Source organism: Cavia porcellus, unplaced genomic scaffold, assembly GCF_034190915.1.
Source record: "Cavia porcellus strain 051 isolate PalLab524CR breed Dunkin Hartley unplaced genomic scaffold, mCavPor4.1 scaffold_17, whole genome shotgun sequence".
NCBI classification, from domain to species: Eukaryota; Metazoa; Chordata; class Mammalia; order Rodentia; family Caviidae; genus Cavia; species Cavia porcellus.
The window spans coordinates 56,427,495-56,449,257 of record NW_026947500.1 but is presented as its reverse complement, the minus strand read 5'-3'; the positions used below and the strand labels follow the sequence as shown (position 1 = coordinate 56,449,257).

The 21,763-nt window shown below is 63.0% G+C and overlaps 1 protein-coding gene and 1 long non-coding RNA gene across 24 annotated transcripts; one reads left to right on the top strand and one right to left on the bottom strand.

The window, feature by feature from the left end:
* Positions 1-1,516: 1,516 nt before the first annotated feature.
* Positions 1,517-21,666, top strand: Myrf (myelin regulatory factor). Of its 23 annotated transcripts, none has more exons than XM_063228204.1 (27): positions 1,517-1,657; positions 8,345-8,432; positions 8,507-8,770; positions 10,345-10,406; positions 11,050-11,287; positions 11,862-12,112; positions 12,188-12,311; positions 13,550-13,745; positions 14,200-14,276; positions 14,384-14,494; positions 14,676-14,766; positions 14,941-15,141; positions 15,254-15,365; positions 15,555-15,664; positions 15,789-15,949; positions 16,030-16,102; positions 16,212-16,300; positions 16,447-16,515; positions 16,728-16,808; positions 16,923-17,008; positions 17,102-17,260; positions 17,500-17,736; positions 18,969-19,050; positions 19,131-19,205; positions 19,287-19,392; positions 20,013-20,087; positions 20,188-21,666. In XM_063228204.1, the coding sequence occupies exons 1-27, from the start codon at positions 1,612-1,614 to the stop codon at positions 20,260-20,262; spliced, it is 3,339 nt and encodes a 1,112-aa protein (XP_063084274.1). In that variant the 5' UTR covers positions 1,517-1,611; the 3' UTR covers positions 20,263-21,666. The 23 variants fall into 23 exon arrangements, 22 of the variants coding, with proteins under 22 accessions (XP_063084274.1, XP_063084272.1, XP_063084279.1 ...); XM_063228202.1 differs by having other exon boundaries at positions 17,488-17,736; XM_063228209.1 differs by having other exon boundaries at positions 16,920-17,008.
* On the bottom strand, positions 3,056-4,326 carry LOC134470991 (uncharacterized). Its single transcript, XR_010040289.1, has 3 exons — positions 4,214-4,326; positions 3,623-3,745; positions 3,056-3,192 (listed from the first exon to the last, which is right to left on the bottom strand). It is a non-coding gene; the product is annotated as an uncharacterized LOC134470991 (long non-coding RNA).
* Positions 21,667-21,763: the final 97 nt, after the last annotated feature.

Here is a 21,763-nt window from a genome sequence, read left to right as displayed (position 1 = left end):
GGGCAGAAACATAAGAGCTGCAGGCAGCCTTCCTCGGGGACTGTGCTCCTGCTGCCCCCGTCCTCATAGCCTTGGGCCCCTGACCCTGCCAGTCTGCAGAGGAGAGTGGAGCCCAGCTCAGTGACCCCAGGAGCCAGGCTTCACTCTTCAGGTGGCTCTCATCTGCCTGGAACCCCTCATGACATGGGGGTGGCCCAGGCCTGGCTCTGAAGATGCACTTCTGTCCCACAGTACACAGGGTCTGGGGGTAAGGGCAGGGGTCCAGGGCCTCACAGGGGACCTGGCTGGGGAAGAACAGGCAACTCAGTGTAGTCTGGCCCCAGTCATGCGGGGAGAGGGGGGGGCGGCATGGTCAGTGCACAGCTGGGCCCCAGCGAGCCCAAGATCTACCTAGGGCCACACTGAGCTGCTCATTGTGCCTGCCGCTGGCCCGCACACCCTCCCCAAGTGAGAACTGTGGGGCATTGACCCTCCCCTGGCCACCAAGGCCTGTGACAACCACATCTGGGCTTGGGCACTGACCCTCTTCCCTGGGCTGAAGACAGAAGGGGGAAGGGCAGCTCTTGGAGTCACTTCCTGTGTCCACCTTGCTTTGGCCACCCAGTTGCTTCAGGTCCATCACCAATAATGGGCGTGGTCTTCTAGCCAGGCTGCTACACCGAACTCTGTTCTGGGAAGCCTGGGCCCAGGTGCTCCAGTGCAGGATGACCTGCTGGCTGGCAGGGATGTGCATGGCAGACAGCTGGGCTGGCACATGCCAAGGCTCTGGGGCAGGTGTGGGTCAAGACTTAGGGAGCTACAGAGATAAAAGCGGGAGCAGAGGTCCTGCCCAGTCCTTGCAGCTTAGCTGTGGGGTTGCAGAGAGTGCCAGGACCCAGCACAGTAGTGATAGTTGGGACAGAGAGGCCGCAAAGAGCTGCTGAGGTGGCAGCATGGTGAAGGTGAGGGTGGGCAGCTGAAGGTGGCAGGTGGGCGCCCTGGGGCACAGCTTGCTGTCTGGTCTTGGCCTCTCCTGGGTGGCTGCATCCAGCTCTGGGCCTGACCTGGGCCTCTTGGGCCTGCAGAGGCCCAGGCAGTAACCAGTGGCTGCTCACTGCACCTGTGGCTGCCTTGCTGGACAGCACCGGAGCTCTGCCTCAGGGCCGCACCATTGTCCTAGCCTGGCCTCCTTCTTAGCCCCCAGCCTGGCCTCGGTGAGGCAGCAAGGCAGACACCTGCGGGTCAGCGTTAGGGGCCTGCCAGTCACGGGAGAGGTCGGTGAGCCTGGAGGTGGGGCCACGGGCACAAGGGGCCGGTGCTTGGGTTGGGGGCGGGCCCTGGGGTTTGAGGGCTGGGTCAGCGAGTCCTTGGGGCAGGGTTAGTGGGTTAGCAGAGGTCTCTGGCTGCGGGGAGGAGTCTCTGCGGCAAGGGGCGGGGCCAGCGAGTCTGGGGCCAGGTCCGTGGACCAGGGGGGTGGGACAAGAGGGCGGGGCCAGAGTGGCTGGGCGGGGTCCAGGGCCACAGGGGCGGGGCCGAGACGGGGGTAGGGCGCGGGCGGGACCAGGCGGCCGAGGCGGGACGTTGGCGGCTGCTGTGCGGCGCCCGGGCCGGGCTGCGGCTCCAGCGGCGGTCATGGAGGTGGTGGACGAGACCGAGGCGCTGCAGCGCTTCTTCGAAGGTGAGCGCCGCTCCGCGCCGCGCCACGCGGCATCTCCCGCGTCAGCCGGAGGACCTGGCTCCCTGTGCCCGTCACGCGGCGACCCCCGGCCCCCCCGCGGCAGGGACCTCGAGGAGGCGGGGACTGCTCTGAGACTGCTCCCCTCCCTGTCCCTGGGACCCGGGAGACCTGGACCCTTTCTGTGACGATCCCTCCACTTGGGGCTGGGAGCCCCCTCAGAGATGCCCCTGCACTGAGACCCCCTCTTTGAGACCGTCCTCCTGGCGGTAGGACTCTCGGGACCCCCTTTGAGGCCGCTCCCCACCTGGGACAGGGACCCCACACTGCCTTCCAGGGTTGGGTCCTGTTCGAAGCTGCGGTCCGCACAGCGCCGCGCACGGCCCATCTGTTCTGGGAATCCCCGGGCCGGGACTGTCCTGCAGCAGCCGGCCCTGCAATGCTGCGCCCCAAACCTATCCCCAGCACCGCCTCCGAGGAGCGACCTGAGCGAGCTGCTGGGATGGGACCTGCGCACACCTCAGGCATTTCCCGCATCTCGCCCTGGTTTTCGGGTTCTGCCCTGTCTGTTCACCCACCCTACTTCCCCTGCCTCCAGGGTGCCTGGGGGACAAAGAGGTTAGGTTTCTTCTCCTAGCCCCATGGCCGCTCCGTGCACGGCTGGGACCTCTGGCCAAGCCACTGATCCCTTGTGCTGCTCTCCACTGTCTTGGGGAGCCCCTACCCCTACTCTGTAAGCTTGCATCCTGTTCCTCTCTCCTGCCTCTGGGAATAGCATGCCTGGGTTGTGGGGCTACATCCCATACCTGTGGGAGTCTCTGGGCAAACGAAGCCTTTTCCTGCCTTGGTTTCCCCATCTGTGATGTGAGAACCAGCCTTGGTAAGGGCATCCCACCGACGCCTGGCCCCCAGCAGGCCCAAGGCCTGAGGCCTCAGGTGCAAATGAGGTCAAGCAGTCTGCCCTGGGGTAGCAGGATTGTTTGGGGGGTGCAAGGAATTCTCATCAGACCCAGGACCCCTGTTCCCATACACTGTTCATCATCCATGGGTGGGGGGATGTCCCAGGGTAGAGGAAGGGACACTAGGGTGCCTTCAGGGGGGTCCGCTAGGTGACCCGGTGACCCATGGCCAGAGCCTCTTCACCTCTCCTTCCCAGGACCCTGGGCCAAACTTCCCCTCCTGGCCCTGGGTGGGGGTGGGGGCTGACGCCATGGCTTAGCCATGCACTGCCTGGCAGGGAGGCTGCGGCTCCTCCAGAGATAAGAGGAGCTGAAGAATGTGGTGGGGAGCAGGGCGGGGTTCGGCGCCCTCCCAGGAGGCCAGGAAAACTCTCCAGAGCCCTCAACGGGGGATGGGGAGAGCTCTGGGGACCCTGTGAGAGGAATAGTGTGGGGGTCTAGCTGGGTGACAGCTCAGGGTCCAGGGCTGATGGACGCTGCCCTGAGGACAAGCGTGGAGCACAGTGGGCCAAGACAGAAGCCAAGCTCCTTCTTCCTGCGTCCTTGGTTTCCTGGTCCCACATGGCCTCCACCTGTACACTGGACAGTGGGCAGAGGCTCTGGGTGAGCAGGGAGCTGGGAAGAGCTCTGATGTGTGCCCCTCTCCTGGTCCTGTCCTGAGGGTGCTGTCTGGGGGCTAAGGAGCTTTGTGCCCAGGTGGGAGGCTGGTACCGCAGCTCCCGTGACCGCCCGCTAATCCCCTCAGAAGAGGCGCCGGCAGCCCAGACCGAGGGCACAGGGCCTGTGGACGGGACCTGCCGGCAGGATGCACTGGCTGCCACCAGGTAACCGGGCTTGGTGGCAGGCAGCCTCCTTATCAGCTGCCCATTGGGCTGTGGAGCCCCAGAGCTGGGTTGGGGACAGGACAGGGCCACGTCGGAGGGTCCAGCTAGGACCAGAGAGGCCCCCACAGGGTGGCTGCAGGATCTGGGGGACCTGTGCAGAGGCCTTACTTTCTGTGGCTCCTTACCTGCGCTGCAGGATGGGAACAGGTGGCAGAGAAAATTCCCATGATGCCCAGGAAGGAGGATGTTTCAGAGGACATGGGCTGGGCCCAGAAGTGGGTGGGTGCCGGCCTCTGATTCCAAGCAGCCTGCTCGCAGGGAAAGCAGGCGGTGTGGAGGGACCCTGCTTCCTCCTATACCAGGCTGGGGCAGGGCTTTCAGGGATGGAGAGAGGGAGAGATGTCCCTGCAGTGGCAAGATCTGGGTCCAGCTGGTATGGCCTGGGTGGCTCTGGGACCCCTGCTGGTCTGTGTCCCAGGGGCTGGGTTGGGGGGAGGCAGCCAGGCTTCATGCCTGAGATGAGAAGAGAGTTCCTCCTGGGGCCACCAGCACCAGCACCCCCAGACACCTGTCCCAGTCCTGTCCATGAGCCCATTGTACATCCTGACACAGGTCCCGGGCTGGACCAGGACATGACAGTGAGGGTCCGACTTGCCAGTACCGGGACCAGGAACAAGGGGTGACAGGAACGTGCTCAGGGGGCAGGAGCCACATCGATATCTGGGCAGAGGTCTGGGACATCCCGATGCATGCAGCCCACAGCCCCAGGGCCTCACCTGGTCTGGGCTGCACAGTGCACACCCAGGGGCTTGGGCAGCACCTGGAGGCCTCCTCCCTGGGACCCGGCACCCTTCCCACTCCCAAGGGGTTCCAGCCTCAGGCCCTGGGCTGCTGGGTGGCAGCCCATGGGTGCCCATTGGTCGCTGCCTTTGGACTTTGCCCTCCCGATAAGTGTGCAACAGGAATCATTAACTGAATCATTAACCAGCCCCTACCCTGCCCAGCCCTCTCCATTTCTACCTTCCTCCTCCTCCTCCAGCCCAGCATGCCGAGCTGGGCCTCAGTTTCCCACAAGACCTGGGCACTGGGTGTGGCCTGGGGCCTGGCCGTGTCCAGCCAGGGCTGGAGGGCAATAAGTGGCTTTGGGCAGCAGTCTTGGTGGTGTATCTGCACCTGCGCTCCCATGCACATCTGTAAAATGGGCATGCAGTTCCAGGCTGGTTTGTGCCTGCCTCTCAGGGGGCATTGGGGCCCGTGAAACAGTGCCTGACCTCTCAGCCCCCACTTGCGTACTATCTCTCCCAGGGCAGGTACCCCACACCCCGCCTAGGGAGTCACCCTAGGCAACTGGCAGTTGCCTGTGTCCTGTGCATGGGGCCTGGGCTTCTATAGGGCCTGGTCCCCAGCCTGTCCTACAGGCCCCTCCCTCCTCAGGACTTCTTGTTGTCTGATCAGGGCAGGGTTTAGTCCTCTTTTGGCTTGGCCTGGGGTTCCTGAGATGCTGTGGAGGGTAGGTGGTGATCCCCTTTACCAAAACAGAGCTAAGTGGAAAGGAAGTATCTGTGGGCCCACTGAGGGTAGGTTCGGGGAGCAGGCCTGACGCCCTGGGTGACTGTGGGGTGCAGCCAGGGGGCAGGGCACAGGTCCTAATACAGAGCTCATGCCACACTGACTGGGTCTGCACCGTGTGACCAGTGGCTCCTCACACATGTGGCCCAGTCCTGCTGTCTTGTTCCCCCACCAGGACCTTCCATAGGGCAGTGGGTCCTGCCAACTGCCTATCACTCACCTGCCCCCAGACAGGACAGCGGCTGGAGCTGTCTCATCTGTCCTAGAGCCTCAGGCCAGCATGGCCCAAAACCCTGGCCTGGGGGAGCTCTTGCAGGAGAAGGGTACCCATGGGGCATGCTCATGTGCTGCCTGTGAGCCCCGAAGCCCAGACCAAGCAGAGGTGCCTGGAGCCCCAGCTTGCAGCTGCTGGCCTCAGTCCTCTTGGGCTGGCCTAAGGGCATCTGGGGCTGTGGGTTTGGGGTGTGTGGCTCCAGCACGGGACAGGGAGAGGGAAAATACCCCACTGAGCACCCACCCTGCAGCCCCTGGGTGAGGGGCATGAGTCCCGCCCATGAAGTGGGGTTTGCATGGAAGCCAGGTCCCTCTCAGCCCCTAGTTCTGGGGCCCTCGATAAGCCAGGGCAAGCAGAAGCTGACCCCGCTGCTACCTGCAGCCAGGATGCCCCAGGTCGATACCTGGCAGGAATGTGGGGAGAAGGGCATAGGCCCCATGCACCCCAGGTCCACATCACTCTCCTGGCCAGCATCCTTGGGCCTGGCCCACCCTGGCCATGGCCACGTGGCCGACGGGATTTCCGCCATGTTTGGGGCATGAATTGACAAGTGCCCCATTGACGGGGCAAGGAGGGGGTGGGCAGGGCACAAGCCTCCCACTGTGTGGCGTCCCCACCCTCCCACCCCCAGGACAATGGCCTGGACTCAGCCAGCAGCCACAGCTGGTGGGGGGGGGCGGGAGGGAGGGGTTCGGGTGGGGACACCTGGGTCCCCGCCTGTCGCATCCTGCACCTGGCTCCTCTCCTGCCCAACACGGTGGTCTCAAGGGGTGGAGGAGCAGCAGGGCTGGGGCTAGTGGCCCTCAGTGCAGACCCCCACCCATCAGCCAGGCCAGCCTCTGGCTCCTGTCACAAGCAGGTAATAAAGGGCCAGTTAATGGTGAGGAGCCGGGGCCTGGCCTGCAGGAAGACCCCATGCAGCCGGCCTGGTTGCTTTCCTGAGTGCCATGGTGCACACTCACTTTTTGGATGAGGGTTGCACACCCTCTCCCATTCCTGGAAGCCATGGGGAGAGGTCCCTACACCTGCACCTGGGAAGGGAAGCCACCTGGGTCCCAGGCCAGACAGGAGGGGGCCACAGGACATGAGAGCAGCATGTGAGAAGGTGCTGCCCAGCAGGGTCTGGGGAATGTGCTGCCCTGGGCGGGGTGGCCACACTGGTCTCTAGGCTCCTCCTGGGCCATGGGAATGGCTGCAGAGCTGGCAGTAGGACAGAGAGGAGGAGAGGACACTGTGACCTTGTGCTGTTGCCCCTTTTTGGAGTTTGGCCCACCCTGCCCAGGATGGAAATGCAGCTCTTCCAGCGATGCTAGACCCAGGCTTCCTCAGGCAGTGATGTGGGTACCTGGGAGTATGCATCGGCCCAGGACCGTTTCTCATGGGTTGGTGGGATGGGTGGGCCTGCTGCTGGTGGTGAGGGGGCAACCCTGGTGGGCAGAAGCTCCCAGGCAGGTAGGTGGGGTCCACATCCACGCCCCACCCCTGCCTGCACTCCCACCCTCCCCCACCCTGCCTGCCGGCCGTCCCTGGCACCGAGGGTCCCACCCCCCCCAGCCACATCTGGATCTTGTTAGGGTCTCCAATCGCCTTGCACCTGGGGGAGGTGGGCAGGAGGATTAGGGTGATAGGAGCTCCTGGCAGAAGAAGGCAGTGATAAACAGCACCACCATGAACACGTAGCAGCCTCATCCAAGGCGGACTTCAAGTTCAGTCTCAAGCCCCCCACCTCTAGCCCCACCCCTGCCCAGCCCTGCCACCCAGGCTTTGAGCATTGTGCTGTTTTGTTTGGGTGAGATGTGACCACTCTGGGCAGTGAGCGGCCACCCCAACCCAAGTTTAGAGGAGGCCTGGAGGGCAGTGCAGGAGCCCTGTCCTGTTGTCACCCCACCTCAGTGTCACTTTCGTCACCCCTTCATGCCTGGCAGGGCTAAGTAACACACTGCCAGAAAGAAGGACCCACTGGGAGGCCTCAGCAGGCCTGGCACTCGGCAGGGGCTGTAATTGGGCATGGTGCTTTGAGGTGGCTGCAGCTGTGGGCTCCCTAGGCCATCAGATGGGACCTGCTGGGGGCCCCACCAGGCGCAGGCTCATGACTCCTGGGAGGGCTTAACTGCTCATTAATCACCTAAGCGGGGCTCAGCATTCTTGAAATGCCGGCTGGGGCCAGGGAGCGGCCAGGGCCGGGGGCTCTTTGGACCCTGGGCCAGGGCTGAGGCTCGAGCCCCAACTGCACTATACAGTGCAGAGCTGGCCCCACTTTCCAAATGGGGAGACCAAGGCCCAAGAGGTGTCCTGCCCCATCACCAGGCAGGGAAGCGTGAGGCGCAGACCTGGCCCAGGAGCCCAAGGGAGGGGTCCTCCTGCCTTAGTAAGGCTGCTGGCTCAGGTCAGCAGTGTGGGAGGAACCTTCCCGCATTATCAGGGTGACGCATCTCCCACGTCAGCCCCCTTATCACCCACTCTCGGCTCCCCACCCCCCCGCAAGGTGACCCTGGGAGGGGAAGTTGGCAACATCTCCCTGGCCTCAGGATGTCCAGGCCCCATTCCTGCCCTGCGCCCTTGCCCATGGGAGGAGGGAGGAACAGGGCTGGGGGGGGGGTTGTCCCCTGGGGACATGGGCAGTGGGCTGTCCATGGAGCACTACCGTACCTGCCTCCCTGAAGCTGAGGTGCCTTTGGCTTCTCCAGACCCAGGTCCCCTAGAATGTGTGATCCCACCTTGCCAGCCTTGGATCACTGGAGGATGGGGCAGGATAGTCCCTGCTGGGTCCAGGCCCCAGCAAGCACCTCACTGTTCCTCCTGGCACTCAAACACTGGACTAAGGGCCTGCATCTCAGACTCAACCCCTGGTTGTGCTGGCCATCTGTCTGAGAAGGAGTTGTGTGGCAGGAATGACTTCTCTGTCTCCAAATGCACACCCTGTGGTTGTCCTGTTGCCCTCTTAGGCGAGGGATGCCATTGAGAGTCCTGGAGGGGCCTGGTGGTGGACAGCAAAGGCCCCTGGGGTGCAGGCAAGTGGGACTGGGGTCCCCAGGGAGCTTGACCAGCTGTGGCCTCCCTGCAGGCCATGACATCAATGGTGCCCTGGAGCCATCCAACATCGACACCAGCATCCTGGAGGAATATATCGGCAAGGAGGATGCATCTGACCTGTGAGTGGCCCGGGAGCCCCATGCCCCCCACCTCGCCCCTGCCTGGGCAGCACTGAGCCCCTCCCTCTCCACAGCTGCTTCCCTGACATCTCCACGCCTGCCAGCTCGACCTCCTATCCCCACTCGCAGCCTGGGGTCCCTGGCTCCAGTGGGGGACACCACCTGAGCCCCACAGCAGGGGGACCCTCCCCGGGGCGCCAGGGTCCCCTTCCACCCCCGAACTACGGCACCCCACTCAACTGTAACAACAACAATGGCCTGGGCACTGCCCCCAAGCCCTTCCTAGGGGGCTCCGGGCCACCCATCAAGGCTGAGCCCAAAGCGCCCTACGCCCCAGGGTGAGTGGGGGTAGGGGGTGGCAGGGTGATGGGGGCTGCTCTGGGTCCTCAGCGGGGTGATGCAGGCCACGGTCCCTGAGCTGCTTTCTGAAAGTCCCCCCTTCTGAGGGTCCATGAGCCTCAGGTGGCCTGGCAGAGCTGTGGGAGTCCTGTTGCCCCGGTCCCGGTGGGGCACTGGGTGGGTGATGGCCACCGACATGATCAGCTTTGGGGGCAGGCAGGGGCTGGGCTTGGTGCAGGAGGAAACTGTACAGAGGGCAGGTGGACTGCCTGATGCCCCAGCGCTAGGCCACAGCTACCTGCACAGAGGGGGCAGGGTGAGTTTGCACACTCTGGCCGGGACCCTCATCTGCTCAGGCTGTGAGAGTGAGCAGGGTCTCCCGGAGCCTGGCCATTGCTGACACAGCCACATAGAGATCCTGGCTCAGGCCTCTTCACTCATTGGTGGGGATCAGGTGTGGCCCTGTGGGCTTGGGCAAAGCAGGGGTGCTCAGTGTTTCACTCTCTAGGGGTCTGGGGACTCTGAGCCCCCCTCTAGGGCCACATGCAGCCCCGGAGTCCAAGCCATCACTGTGAGAAGAGAAACTGAAGGCTTTGCCTGGAGAGCACAGGTCCCAGGGGTAGCCCTGGGCCCCGGCAGGGCAGTGGATGTGAGTGACCCTGCCTCAGCCCCACGGCTGTGGTCAGGCAGCTGCAGGCCCAGCTGGTCAGCTCACTGGGCCTGAGGTGATGGCAAGGGGTGCAGGCTGAGGCCCTGTCCACTTTTCTCAGCTTTCTTTGCCAAACTTTATGATCTGTATTCTCTATTTTACTTTTTTTTAGTACTGGGAATTGAACTTTTGCACTGAGTTACAGTCCAGCCCTTTTTATTTCTTATTTTGAGATAGGGTCTCACAAAGTTGCTGAGTTGTCCAGGCTGGGCTCAAACTTGCCATCCTCCTGCCTCAGCCTCCCAGGGTGCTGGGGTCCAGGCAGGCGGCTCTGCTAGCTGCTTAAGGGTCTGTTTCTTGAGTTGGCTTCTTAGCTCCAGATATGAGGTGGATGGGTGGCCTGTCCTGGGATACTGGGACTCCAGAATTGGCACCAGACAGCACACAGGAGGTTTGGTGGCCACCCAGAGGGGATGTTCTTCAAGCGAGGGGCAGGGACAGCTGCAGAGCCGGGCCCTTTGTGGCCACAGCCTCCCCTCACTGGGCGGGCATGGGCTTGCACACAGGACGTGTTGACCTCTGGGGCTTGAGTTTGTTCTTTCTCATGAACCACTGATAAACAAAACTGGCAAGAAAAAAAGCAGCCAGGCCCTGTGAAGCTGGCGCCCTGCCCAGCCCACACCTGCCTCTGGGGGACCCCTGAACTTTCAGAAGACAGGATGTGAGGTGCTATCATTAGGGACCCAGACCCTGGCACACAACAAGCATAGGGCTGAGGTTGGGAGTCTGAGACCCCCACCCACATGGGGCACTCCAGGCAGGTGGCATGGACAGATGGCACTTGGCACTGTGAGGAGCCTTTGGGGGTCTGGGCCGCCCCAGGGCACCTGTGGCTTGACGCCCAACAGCTCCTCTGGCCCACAGCATGCTGCCCGACTCGCCCCCTGACTCGGGCTCCGAGGCCTACTCCCCCCAGCAGGTGAATGGTGAGTCCAGGCCCAGGCCACCTCCCTGCGTGGACTGGCTGGTTGGGGCAGCCTTATCAGAGGGTGGCGGGAGGCGGGGTGGGGGGCCTGGGCTGCCCAACTGTGAGATTATCACTAGTCAAATACTCTCCGGCCTGGCTATTGGGCCTGGCTATTGTTTCCCCACTCTGGCGGGTGGGGAGTGGGCCCCTGTCTCCAGCCAGTGTCCCCACCGGGGATGCCACCCGCCCAACCACGGTGCCATCATGGACTCACCCTTCGGTGGTAAGTGGCTGAGGGCAATGCCTTCTGGGCGCACAGGGGCGCAGCGGCCCCCAGGTGGCCGGGCACAGAATGACCTGGTGGCCGAGTGGATCGGGAGAGCTGTTTATCTTACCCAACATGCCTGGAATGCCTGCCAGGAGCAGGGGGCTACAGCCTCCCCAGAGGACTGGCCAAGGAGCTGGGCTCCAGGGGTGCTGTGGTGCTGGGGGCCTCCTGAGGAGGGCCGAGGTGGGCTGGGGGTACAGGTGCTGGCCCTGCCCACCTGGGGGATGAGACATGGGCAGGGAAGGTTGAGGGTCTCCCCAGGTCCTGTGGCCAAAAGCAGCAGACTGGCCTAGGAGGAGGACACGCCGTCCCCAATGCCTCTTCTTTCCTGCAGACCCCCGGCTCCTGCGCACCATCACTCCAGAGACTCTGTGCCACGTGGGGGTACCCTCTCGCCTGGAGCACCCGCCCCCACCCCCACCCCACTACCCTGTCCTGCAGCGCGACCTGTACCTGAAGCCTGAGCCGCCACTCCCGCCCTATGCTGCCATGGGCCAGGGGTTGGTGCCCGGCGAGCTGCACCATGCCCAGCAGCCGCAGATGCTCCACCAGCTGCTGCAGCACGGAGCTGAGTGAGGCCCGGGCCAGGGGTGGGCAGTGCAAACAGGCACCCTGGACAGGGTGCCTGGCAACCAGCTGGGACCCCAGTGGCCACACCTGCAGTCTTCAATCTGTTTTCCTATTGAAGTTTCATCATTGAACCAGGCATGGTGGCTCATGCCCGGGATCCTAGCACTTGGGAGGCTGAGGCAGGAGGATTGCCATACATGCAAGGCCAGCCTGCACTACATAGTGAGACCCTGTCTCAAAAAAAAATTTTTTTTTTCAGTTTTCTTCAAGGAAAGATGCTGCTGTCAAAACTTGTAGAGGAAAGGGCAGGTCTCTGAAAGCCCAGCCTGTGTGGCCCGGGCCTCAGAGGCTAGATCTGACTCAAGGCCCTACTCAGTAGACCCGTAGCTAGGGAAGGGGCCCAAGGCTGGGGTGACAGGGCACAGAACAGTGTCCTGGACTCCAAAGTCAGGGATAAGGGAGTGAGATGGTGGTGCCCAAGGTGCCCCAGGTTGGGGGGGGTCCTCTGGGAGGCTGGGCACTGCCCAGGCATGGGTCACAAGAGCCAGCCCCATGGCGATGCCTGTGTCCCCCCAGACTTCCCACACACCCTTCCAAGAAGAGGAAGCACTCCGACTCGCCCCCCAACACTCTCAACACCCAGATGTTGAACGGCATGATCAAACAGGAGCCAGGGACCGTGACGGCGCTGCCCCCACACCCTGCCCGAGCCCCATCCCCGTCCTGGCCCCCACAGGGGGCCCTGTCCCCGGGCCCCAGCTCCCTGCCCCTCAGCATTGCCCGGGCGCAGACACCGCCTTGGCACCCACCTGGGGCGCCCTCTCCAGGTATATGATCTGAGCCCTAGGAGTGGGGCATGGGCAGTGGGCCAGGCCCTGGCCACATGGGTGCCCCCCCTGCAGGTCTCCTGCAGGACAGTGACAGCCTCAGTGGCTCCTACCTGGATCCCAACTACCAGTCCATCAAGTGGCAGCCCCATCAGCAGAACAAGTGGGCCACTCTGTACGATGCCAACTACAAGGAGCTGTGAGTCACTGCACCCCATCAGGGGCACCTATCTCCCTCAGGGACTGGGACCCTCAATCCCCAGGGAGGCGCTCCAGGCCCCATTGGAGGAAGTGGCCATGTGTACCCAGCCCCTCCTTCCCCACTCTCCACCTCCTCCTCCCCTGCATTCCAGGAAGATGGCGGAAGCCTGGGTCACTGGGCCCTGCCCATAGCCTGGGCCCTGCCAGGAGGTGGGTGGGGGCCCTGGCAGAGGTTTTCCCTGGGCATTCCTGCCCTGCTCCAACACCCGGCTGTGGGCGGACAACTCCCCTCTCCTCTGGAAGGAAGGCTAGGTGGGTGAGAGGGCAACTTTCTTCTGCTCAATGGGGACAATGCCAGGCCCAGGCAAGGTGGCCTGCTGGAGCCAGGTGCCCTGGAGCACAGGGTTCCCCCAAGGAAACCCCCAGGCGGAGTAGGGGCCTGGCCAATTTGCCAGTGGAGGTGGCCGTGAAGTAGGCCTGGGTAAGGGGGAGTCCTGGTGGAGCCCAGTTCCCCCCATCTTCCTTGGCCCAACCCAGCTTCTCAGGCCTGGGCCAGACATTGGGATAAGTGGCACCTCCAGATGGCCTTCGTCCTTGCTTTCCTGCTGGGGGGGGTCGAGAGGGAAGAGGGGTGAGGCCCGAGGCCTCCCAGTCAGGGAGGAAGTGTACTCCCTGCCCATCAGGTATACCTGTGACAGCCAGGCCGCCCTATGCCAGGGACCATTTGTGGGTGGCCAGGACTGAGGCCAGTGGTTGTGCTCTTTAGCTACCCAGTGTTCCCCAGAAGGAGATGGTCCAGGGACATCTCAGAGGGAGAGTCCCCAAGCACCCCCTCCCTGCTGGGCAGAGCAGACAGGATGGGTGGGGGCCTCAAGCAAGCCAGCGGGCAGGGTCTGGGTGCGGAGCCGGCACCTGGTTCCACCGTTCCCATGGCAACCAGCTGTCAGGCCCCTGAGGCTGTGCAGACTCGCCCCCGGCCCCACATCCCCTCCTGGGAGGCTGTGCGTGGTGGGGGGCCTTGAGGCACCTTCTGGGAACTCCATGTTGGAGGCCCTAGGTTCACCCTACGCCTGTCGGCGTAATACACGCGGAGAAGCGTGTATGGGAACACTTGGGACTTGGTTTCTGCTTCTGGGGCACACAAGTCCTCACTGCAGGACAGAGGTTGTTGGGGTGCAGGGCAGGGCAGGTGGCCAGAGGGACACGGTGACCCATGCATGCCATCGCTGCCCCCAGGCCTATGCTCACCTACCGAGTGGATGCTGACAAAGGCTTCAACTTCTCAGTGGGCGATGACGCCTTTGTGTGCCAGAAAAAGAACCACTTCCAGGTCACGGTGTACATTGGCTTGCTGGGCGAGCCCAAGTTCGTGAAGACGCCCGAAGGCCTCAAGCCGCTTGACTGCTTCTACCTGAAGCTGCACGGAGTGAAGGTCAGGAGACTTGTCCCTCCCCCCTCCCCCTCCCATGTCCATGGCCCCAGGGCCCCATACCCCTCTTACTCTGGTCTTCAGACCCTGCCGTGACACAGGAGGTCATGGCCAGCCACCTTCTAAGGTCTGGCTTTCCCTGGCACAGCTGGGGAAGCTGCAGCTTCTGGAGGGGCACTAGGGCCCATTATTCATCCCAGCCTGCCTTGTGCTACCCCCAGACCTCCCTGTCCCTTCACAGCCTCTCAAGGGGCCCCATCCCAAAGTGCCCTCCCATCCCCTGGACCTCTATAGTGACAGGCAGGGTAGGGGCAGGGGCAGCCCCTAGGACTGTTGTGGTCGCCTTGGCATAGCTGCAGGAGGTCCAGGTGTGTGTGCTGGAGTCTCTGTGTCTGGCCTGGGTAGTGAAGGAGACCCTGGTGGGCGCCTCCTGAGCGCCTCACCCTGTGCCCTGCAGTTGGAGGCCCTGAACCAGTCCATCAACATCGAACAGTCGCAGTCAGACCGCAGCAAGCGGCCCTTCAACCCCGTCACGTGAGTGTCCCCATACCAGAACCATCAGGGGCACCTGCAGTACCCCTGCCTACTGCAGCCTGGCCTGTACCTCCTGCCTGCCCTGAGCAGCTGTGCGTGCTCCGCAGGGTCAGTTTGCCCCCTGAGCAGGTCACCAAGGTGACTGTGGGGCGCCTGCACTTCAGCGAGACCACTGCTAACAACATGCGCAAGAAGGGAAAGCCCAACCCTGACCAGAGGTGAGGCAGGGTGCCACCTATGGAGCACGGGGCCCAGGGCACTGTGACCCAGTGCTGCAGGCACCTGGGGACTGAGGGGCAGAGGCGAAGGCAGCCGGGATGTCTGCCCCCTAGTGGACACGTGGGGAGAGGAATGGTGCACCCAGCGGCTGCCACCGAGTGCCTTGGCCTGTGTGTCCAGGTACTTCATGCTGGTGGTGGCGCTCCAGGCCCACGCGCAGAATCAGAACTACACGCTGGCTGCACAGATCTCGGAGCGCATCATCGTACGGGTGAGGCTCTCCCACATTGGGAGGACGGGTGTGGGGGATGGCTGAAGGTGTTGGGGGTGTTGGGTGAGGGGGTTGTGGGATGGTACCTGGTTAGGCCTGGAGAAGCAGCTGGGGCCCCTGTCCCAGGGCCTGCAGGTACCCATCCAGCACTGACTCAGCCCCAGTGTGTACTAGGCTTCCAACCCGGGCCAGTTTGAGAGCGACAGCGACGTGCTATGGCAGAGGGCGCAGGTGCCTGACACTGTCTTTCACCACGGCCGTGTGGGCATCAACACTGACCGGCCAGACGAGGCACTGGTAGTGCACGGCAACGTCAAGGTCATGGGCTCGCTGCTGCATCCCTCGGACCTGCGCGCCAAGGAGCACGTGCAGGAGGTGGGTGGGGACAATGGCTGGAGGGGTCCAGGGTACCATACCCTCCACCTAGGTGCCCTTTCCTGCTGCCCTGGCCACTCTGCCACTGGGCTAAACCTGGCTGTCCCTGCAGGTGGACACCACGGAGCAGCTGAAGAGGATCTCACGCATGCGGCTGGTGCACTACCGCTACAAGCCGGAGTTCGCTGCCAGCGCGGGCATTGAGGCCACAGCACCAGAGACCGGTAAGGACACAAGCTCTTTGCTCCCAGGGGTTCCTCCTTGCCCCTTGACCCAGAAGCCCAACTCCTATCCCCAGAGGTACAGGCCCCCATTTCCTGAGAAATGCCCTTGCCTCTGGAGCCCCGCTTCCAGCCCCCCTCTGGTATGTCCCAGTAGACACCTAACTGCAGGCTGCCCCTACTGGCATGCAGGTGTCATTGCCCAGGAAGTGAAGGACATCCTGCCCGAGGCTGTGAAAGACACTGGAGACGTGGTCTTTGCCAATGGGAAGACAGTGGAGAACTTCCTGGTGGTGAACAAGGTGGGCGGGGTGCCAGCTGCTGGGGAGGTAGGATCCGCTGGGAGTACGCACATCCTGGCCCAGTGCCAAGTCAGAGGCCGAGTCCGTGTGCCTGCTGGGTGTGTGCTGAAGCCTACACCCACAGGAGCGCATCTTCATGGAGAATGTGGGTGCCGTCAAGGAGCTGTGTAAGCTCACAGACAACCTGGAGACGCGAATCGATGAGCTAGAGCGCTGGAGCCACAAGCTGGCCAAACTGCGGCGCCTCGACAGTCTCAAATCCACTGGCAGCTCTGGAGCCCTCAGGTGGGCTCATGGGGGAGCAGGGCAGGGCGGTGGGGTGCAGGCGCCCAGGATGCCCAGCCCTGACTCAGCCTGCCCCACAGTCATAATGGCAGCCAGTTCAGCCGAGCAGGCAGCGTCCCCCACAAGAAGAGGCCCCCAAAGGCACCCAGCAAGGTAAGTGGGCAGGCTTGGGGGCTCGGTCTCCTCCCCCTCCCTGACCCCGCTCCAGGGGCCCCACAGGCTGCCTCAGTTCCCTCTTCTGCTTCTCCCTTCCCCTACTCAGTCGTCCCCGGTGGTCCCTGACCAGGCCTGTGTCAGCCAGCGCTTCCTGCAAGGAACCATCATTGCCCTGGTTGTGGTCATGGCCTTCAGGTGACACCCTGGGGGATGGGGGTGTGTGGCATGGGAAGGGAAGTGGCCAAAGTCTCCAGGGAAGGGGCTGGGAGCCCCCACCCAGGCCGCAACAGGGGTCGCTGGTGGTGGCCCTGGCTCTGACAGTTCCTGTCTTGCGCTGCCAGCGTGGTGTCCATGTCCACACTGTATGTGCTGAGCCTGCGTGCTGAGGAGGACCTGGTGGATGCTGATGGGTATGTCCAGGGTCAGGCTGGGTTTGCGGGGATGGGGCAGCTGTCCCAGTTACCTGTTGGCTCTGGGTCTCTTGGTCCTGCTCGGCTCCGGGACAGGAAGCAGCCAGGGTAGGACTGGGCCATCACCTGCTGCTACCCTCTGGCTCAAGGCCACCTCTGACTGTCTTCTCTCTCCTCCCACCCTGGTCTCCTTCTTGGCTCTGTGTACTTAGCCCTCTTGCTGTGTCCGCATCCTGTCTCCTGGCCTTGCTCCGGCCCCAGCGCGCTGGGGGGAGTGTGGCCACGTGCCCATGGTATGTGCGACTGCGCCACTCACACATCCTGTCTGCCGTCCCATCTCCTCCTCCAGCCTTCCCGCCCTGGGCCACCCCACAACCCCGGCCCTGAGCTCCTGCCTTCCCCAGCAGGTCCAGCCAGAGCTTCGGGACCACACGGCTCCGCCAGTCTCCCGTGACCCCTGGGCTGCTGGGTAGGCAGCCCTCTCTGCCACCAGGTGTGTGCCAGGCAGGGCTGGGCCTAGCCGAGCAGGTGGGATGGGAGGTCCAGGGGCCTCATTCTGGGCTCACGCAGACGCCTGCTTCCTCAGAGACTCCTGGCCCAAGCCCTGTGGCCCCAGTCCCAGCAATCCGTGCCTTGGACCTGTGTTCCAGCTACCCCTGCCCTGTCCTCTGCTGTGGCACACCTAGCCCAAGCCCTGCCTCACATGCCTCTCATCCCAGCCCCAGCACTGCTGCCAACCACTCAGGTGCGGCCTCCCAGCCTCCGGGGTGGGATAGGGGCCGGGAAGCACCCAGAAGACCCACAGGTGGGAATATCTCATGGCCCAGGGCAGAGTGAAGCCCCAGGAGGCCTAGGGAGCCCCCTGCAGGAACCCTGGGGACACAGACTCCACCAAGCTTTAGGCTATGACTAAGGCTTTAGGCTTTAGGCTATGAGCTTTAGGCACCAGTGCCCTGTCCTCAACTGCCCCAGTTCTGTCCACAGGCCCCAGCCAGGTGGCCCTGCTGCCCATCACCAACATCAGAGCCAAGTCTTGGGGCATCTCTGCCAACGGCATCGGCCACGCCAAGCACCCCAAGGCCATGGAGCCTGCGGTCAGCCCCGCAGTCCCCTTCCCTGGGGGGCCGGGCAAGGCCAAGAACAGCCCCAGCCTTGGGCTCCGAGGCCGGGCCCGCCGAGGGCTCCCCCCGCCCAGCCCCTCTGCAATGCAGCGCCAGCAAGGTATCTACCTCCCCACACCCCAGCCTGGTCACAGCACTCTGTGGCCCGGTCTCATAGTGGCCCGCACCCTGCAGTAGACCCTCTCTGAGTGCAGTAAGTCAGCACCCAGCCCTCTTGCAAGGAGGCCGCAGCACCCATCCACTCTAAGCGAGAGTCCAGGGAAGGCTTTGTCCAGGGTGGGCAGCAGGGAGAATCTACCACCTCTGCCAGGCTGACCCGTCACTGTGACAGGGTGGTTCGCACAGATCCTCAGCCTTGAACCTTTTGAGGTTCTAAAAGTTTTTCTTTCTATAGCACTGCAGACTGAACCTAGGGCCTTGATGTGTCTCTCCCTAGTCCATTTTTATTTCTTATTTTGAGGTGAAGTCTCGCCAAATCACTAAGGTGCCCAGAGTAGGCTGGAACTTTCCATCCTCCTGCCTCTGCCTCCCAGAGTGCTGGGATTTGGATGGGCACTGCCATGCCTGGCCTTCTGAGAACCTGTAATTGCAGAGGTTGTCAGATCAGGCTCTGCAGTTGCCCAGGAACATTCTGGGAGTGTAGGCCAGCAGCCCGGTCACCTTTGCTAGTGAGTTTCACAGTTTAAGAACAAAAAGGCTCCAAAGAGTGACCTGCAGTACAGCCCAAAGAGACAGCCACTGGAGTCAGGCTCATCCTGCAGCACTGCCTGGGCCAGGGTCCCACAGGCAACTTAGACACACAGTGTCCCAGTGCTTGGGGCAGGAGGGCACCAGCAGCAACAGGCTCTGAGGGCACAGGGAAGGCTTCCTGGAGTGGGTGGCATCAGAGATGTCTTCAGAGGCCATGTGGAGACACCCAGGGAAAGAAAAGGGCACTGCACTCATCCGCCTGGCTCCTGTCCCTGGCTGCATGGGGCCCTTGGCCCGTTGTGGTTCCTTGGTAACAAGAAGTCCCAGCCCCGGCCCATGTAGGGAGAACCGTGGGGGCAGCGGCTGGCACGCCCCACAGTGGCTCTTATATGGGGGCAGCCATGGTGAGCAGTGCTCCTTGCACGGTGACCATAACTGCCAGTGGAGGCCCAGCTGCTCTGGGGCCCAGGCTCTGCAGAGGCACTGGAATGCTGTGGTGGCTCTGGTCACTGAAACCGGCACAGGGTGCAAGCTGGGAGCGCTGGGCCAGAGCCGGTGAGGAGTGGCAAGCACCACACCGGCTGCCCTGGTGCCGCCTCCTGCCCCAGCCCTGCCCAACGGCCTCTCTTCCTGCACACCCAGGGCCCTCCCTGACCTCCATCCAGGTGCTGGAGAGTGTGCTGCCCATCACGGCCCAGTACTGTGCCCCGAAGGATGCCTGCAGGTAGGCTGTGTGCATTGCTTGCCCTAGCAGAGCCACCCCACCTCCCAGGCTAGGTGAGACATCCTCTGTTCTGCCTGTAGGCCTGGGAACTTTACCTACCGCATCCCAGTGAGCGCCCGCACCCCACCGCACCTGCACCTGACCCTGCAGATGAAGTGAGTGCTGTGGGGAGAAGGGCGGGGCAGAGACAGAGATCAGAACAGAACCAGCCACTTGCTCATGCTGCATCTCCCCAGCTCCTCCTCGCCCACATCCGTGGTGCTGTGCAGCCTGACAGAGGTGGCGGAGCCATGTGAGGAAGGGGGCACCCCACAGAGTCCCCGTGCCCCCCAAGACACCCAGGTAGGAGCAGTGAAGAGCAGCAGCCAGTAGCCCCACACCCTCCTGACAGTGCCCAAGAGGCTGCAGTGAGAGCTGGAGTCAGCGGTGGAGGCCCATGAGGGACCCCAGGGCTGGGTGCATGCATGTCTTTTGGCTCAGCTCCCTGGTGGCATCAGGGTGGGTGTCAGAGCCACAGGGCTACAGCGGGAGGCGCTGAGATGGGGGACCCAGAAGGAGATATGAGCTCCTGCTTGGTCACGGTGACAGGCCCTCTCCTGCCTGCAGGACAGGTGGAGACGTGAGGGGAGGGCCAAGTGCACCTCAGGGGACATGGGTGGCAGAGCGTGAAGCCCAAAAGCAGGGGCCCAGGACACCTCCCTGCTGCCTGTGTGCCACCCAACGATGATGCACCAGGGAGCCCCAGTTTGAATCCAGGCTCTGCCATGCTGTATGGCTTACGCGGTGACTCAGGTTCCTCATCTGTAATTGGGAGGGAAGGTTAGGATCAACACCAGGGGGACAGGCAGGCTGGCCCACAGTTCCTCTAGACTCCCCACTTCTTCCTGTCTCCTGCTGTGGCAGTGGTGGTGGGGGGGTGGCAGGGACAGTGGAGGCTGCTAACCCCTTGCCCTTCTCTGCAGGGCACCTCTCACCAGTGGCCAGTCACCATCCTGTCCTCCCGGGAATTCACCTATCACTTCCGTGTGGCGCTGCTGGTGAGCAAGGCCCCTGTCCCCGGGCACAGATACCACCGCTAGTGGGACCAGGGAGGCATGGGACTCCCACACTCTTCCTCACACATGCACCCCTGCCCAGGGTCAGGCCAACTGCAGCTTGGAGGCCCCGCTGGCCACAGACTACTATTTCCACTTCTACCGCCTGTGTCCATGAGTGGCTGCGGTAGCCATGCCAGGGACCTGGTCTTGGTCCTCCTCACTGGATGCAGTGTTACACTGGAGCCGGCAGCCACCAGCCTTTGGTGGCCATCACAACTCAGCAGGGACAGCATGGAGACCTCAGTCTTCACACTGGAGCTGCCTTTCTGCCCTCTGCCTTGGGGGACCAGAGGGGCCAACTACCACGGTGGCCTCTGAGCCGCACTGCCCCCTACGGAGACAGTCCTGCCGGGCAGGCCTGCAGATACCCACCCCAAGGAGTCCTTGGGAAGCTTGGCAGGGTGACGATGCTGGACCTTAACTCTAAGCCTTAAGCACGGCCCTGAGGCTGCCCTGTGCCTTACATCTACTTGGTGCCTGATAAAAGCCACCTCAGCCCTCACCTACCTGAGCCAGGGCTCAGGAGGCCTGGTCTGCCCCGGAAGTGGCTCAGTGACGCTGCCGACCTAAGCCATGGAAGCAGAGGACCAGGCATCCTTGCTAGCGGCAGCTGGGCGGGGCGCACATGGTCACACTGCAGCTGCCCGCAGAGGCAGCCACACAGGACAGCCCAGGGTCGTGCCCCTCCCACCCTCCATCTGGCCCCATCCCCAGAGCTCAGACAGTTGTGTGCTGCCACCCCCCATACACCCCAGCTTCTCCTTGGCTCCCCCTGGTGGGTGTCCTGTGTCCCAGTGATGGTGCAAGGTGGAGAGACAGGAGTTGGCAGTTTGTGTCCTGGGGTGCCTGGAGCACCCTGTCCCCACCAAGGGTGTGCTGCACCCTGTGCAGGGGCCCCAATGGGGCACCCCTGTGCTCTGCAGAAGTCCAGAGTAGTGATGGGGCCCTGAAGGCCCCTTTCACACAGTCCTGGAGCACTTGTTGTGGGGTGGGGGACTTGTCCCAACAGGATCTTCCCGAGTCCTGCCCCTGGGCCACCCTCGGCCCCTGCCAGTGCCTTACAGCTGCCCAGCCCCACCCGTGGACAGGACTCTGGGGCGCCCCACTGGGGTGCAGGACCTTGGACCACAGCCCTTCAGCTGTAACTGGAAAGTGACTGTCCCTGCCCCTGGGTCCCTTTGGCAGCTCCCAATGCCCATGGGATGAATGCTGGACCAAAGCTACCCTAACCCCAAGGGTAAAAAGGTGGCTGAGGTGAGAGGTCACCTCCCTCTGCTCTGGGGCCCCCTGCTCATCCTGGGTGGTGAATAAACATCCCCTCGCTTCAGCTGTACATAGGGCCATTCCACAGCAGACCCCACACACCTGCCCCAGCAGCCTGACCAGTTGCCCCCACTTAACTCCCATCCTCTCGTATTTATCGTGTACCCACCCTGAGCCCACCTGCCCTACCCGAGCTGCATTTCCTTGTGTAAGTACACACGTATAAATAAATGCACAAAGGCTGCTTTGTATCTGAGCCTGCCTCCCACTCTCTTCCTGCGTGCTCCAGTGAGAGAGGGAGGCCCTGCGGGCGGGGACCATAGAGCTAGGCTTCTGAGATGCCACCTGATAAG

Excerpts from the sequence above, each read along its gene's own strand:
- Myrf (XM_063228200.1), top strand. The coding sequence starts at position 1,612 with ATGGAGGTGGTGGACGAGACCGAGGCGCTGCAGCGCTTCTTCGAAG. Across the intron at positions 12,113-12,187 it reads ACCTGGGGCGCCCTCTCCAG|GTCTCCTGCAGGACAGTGAC; the intron begins GTATATGATCTG and ends CCCCCCCTGCAG. Across the intron at positions 17,737-18,968 it reads TGCAATGCAGCGCCAGCAAG|GGCCCTCCCTGACCTCCATC; the intron begins GTATCTACCTCC and ends CTGCACACCCAG.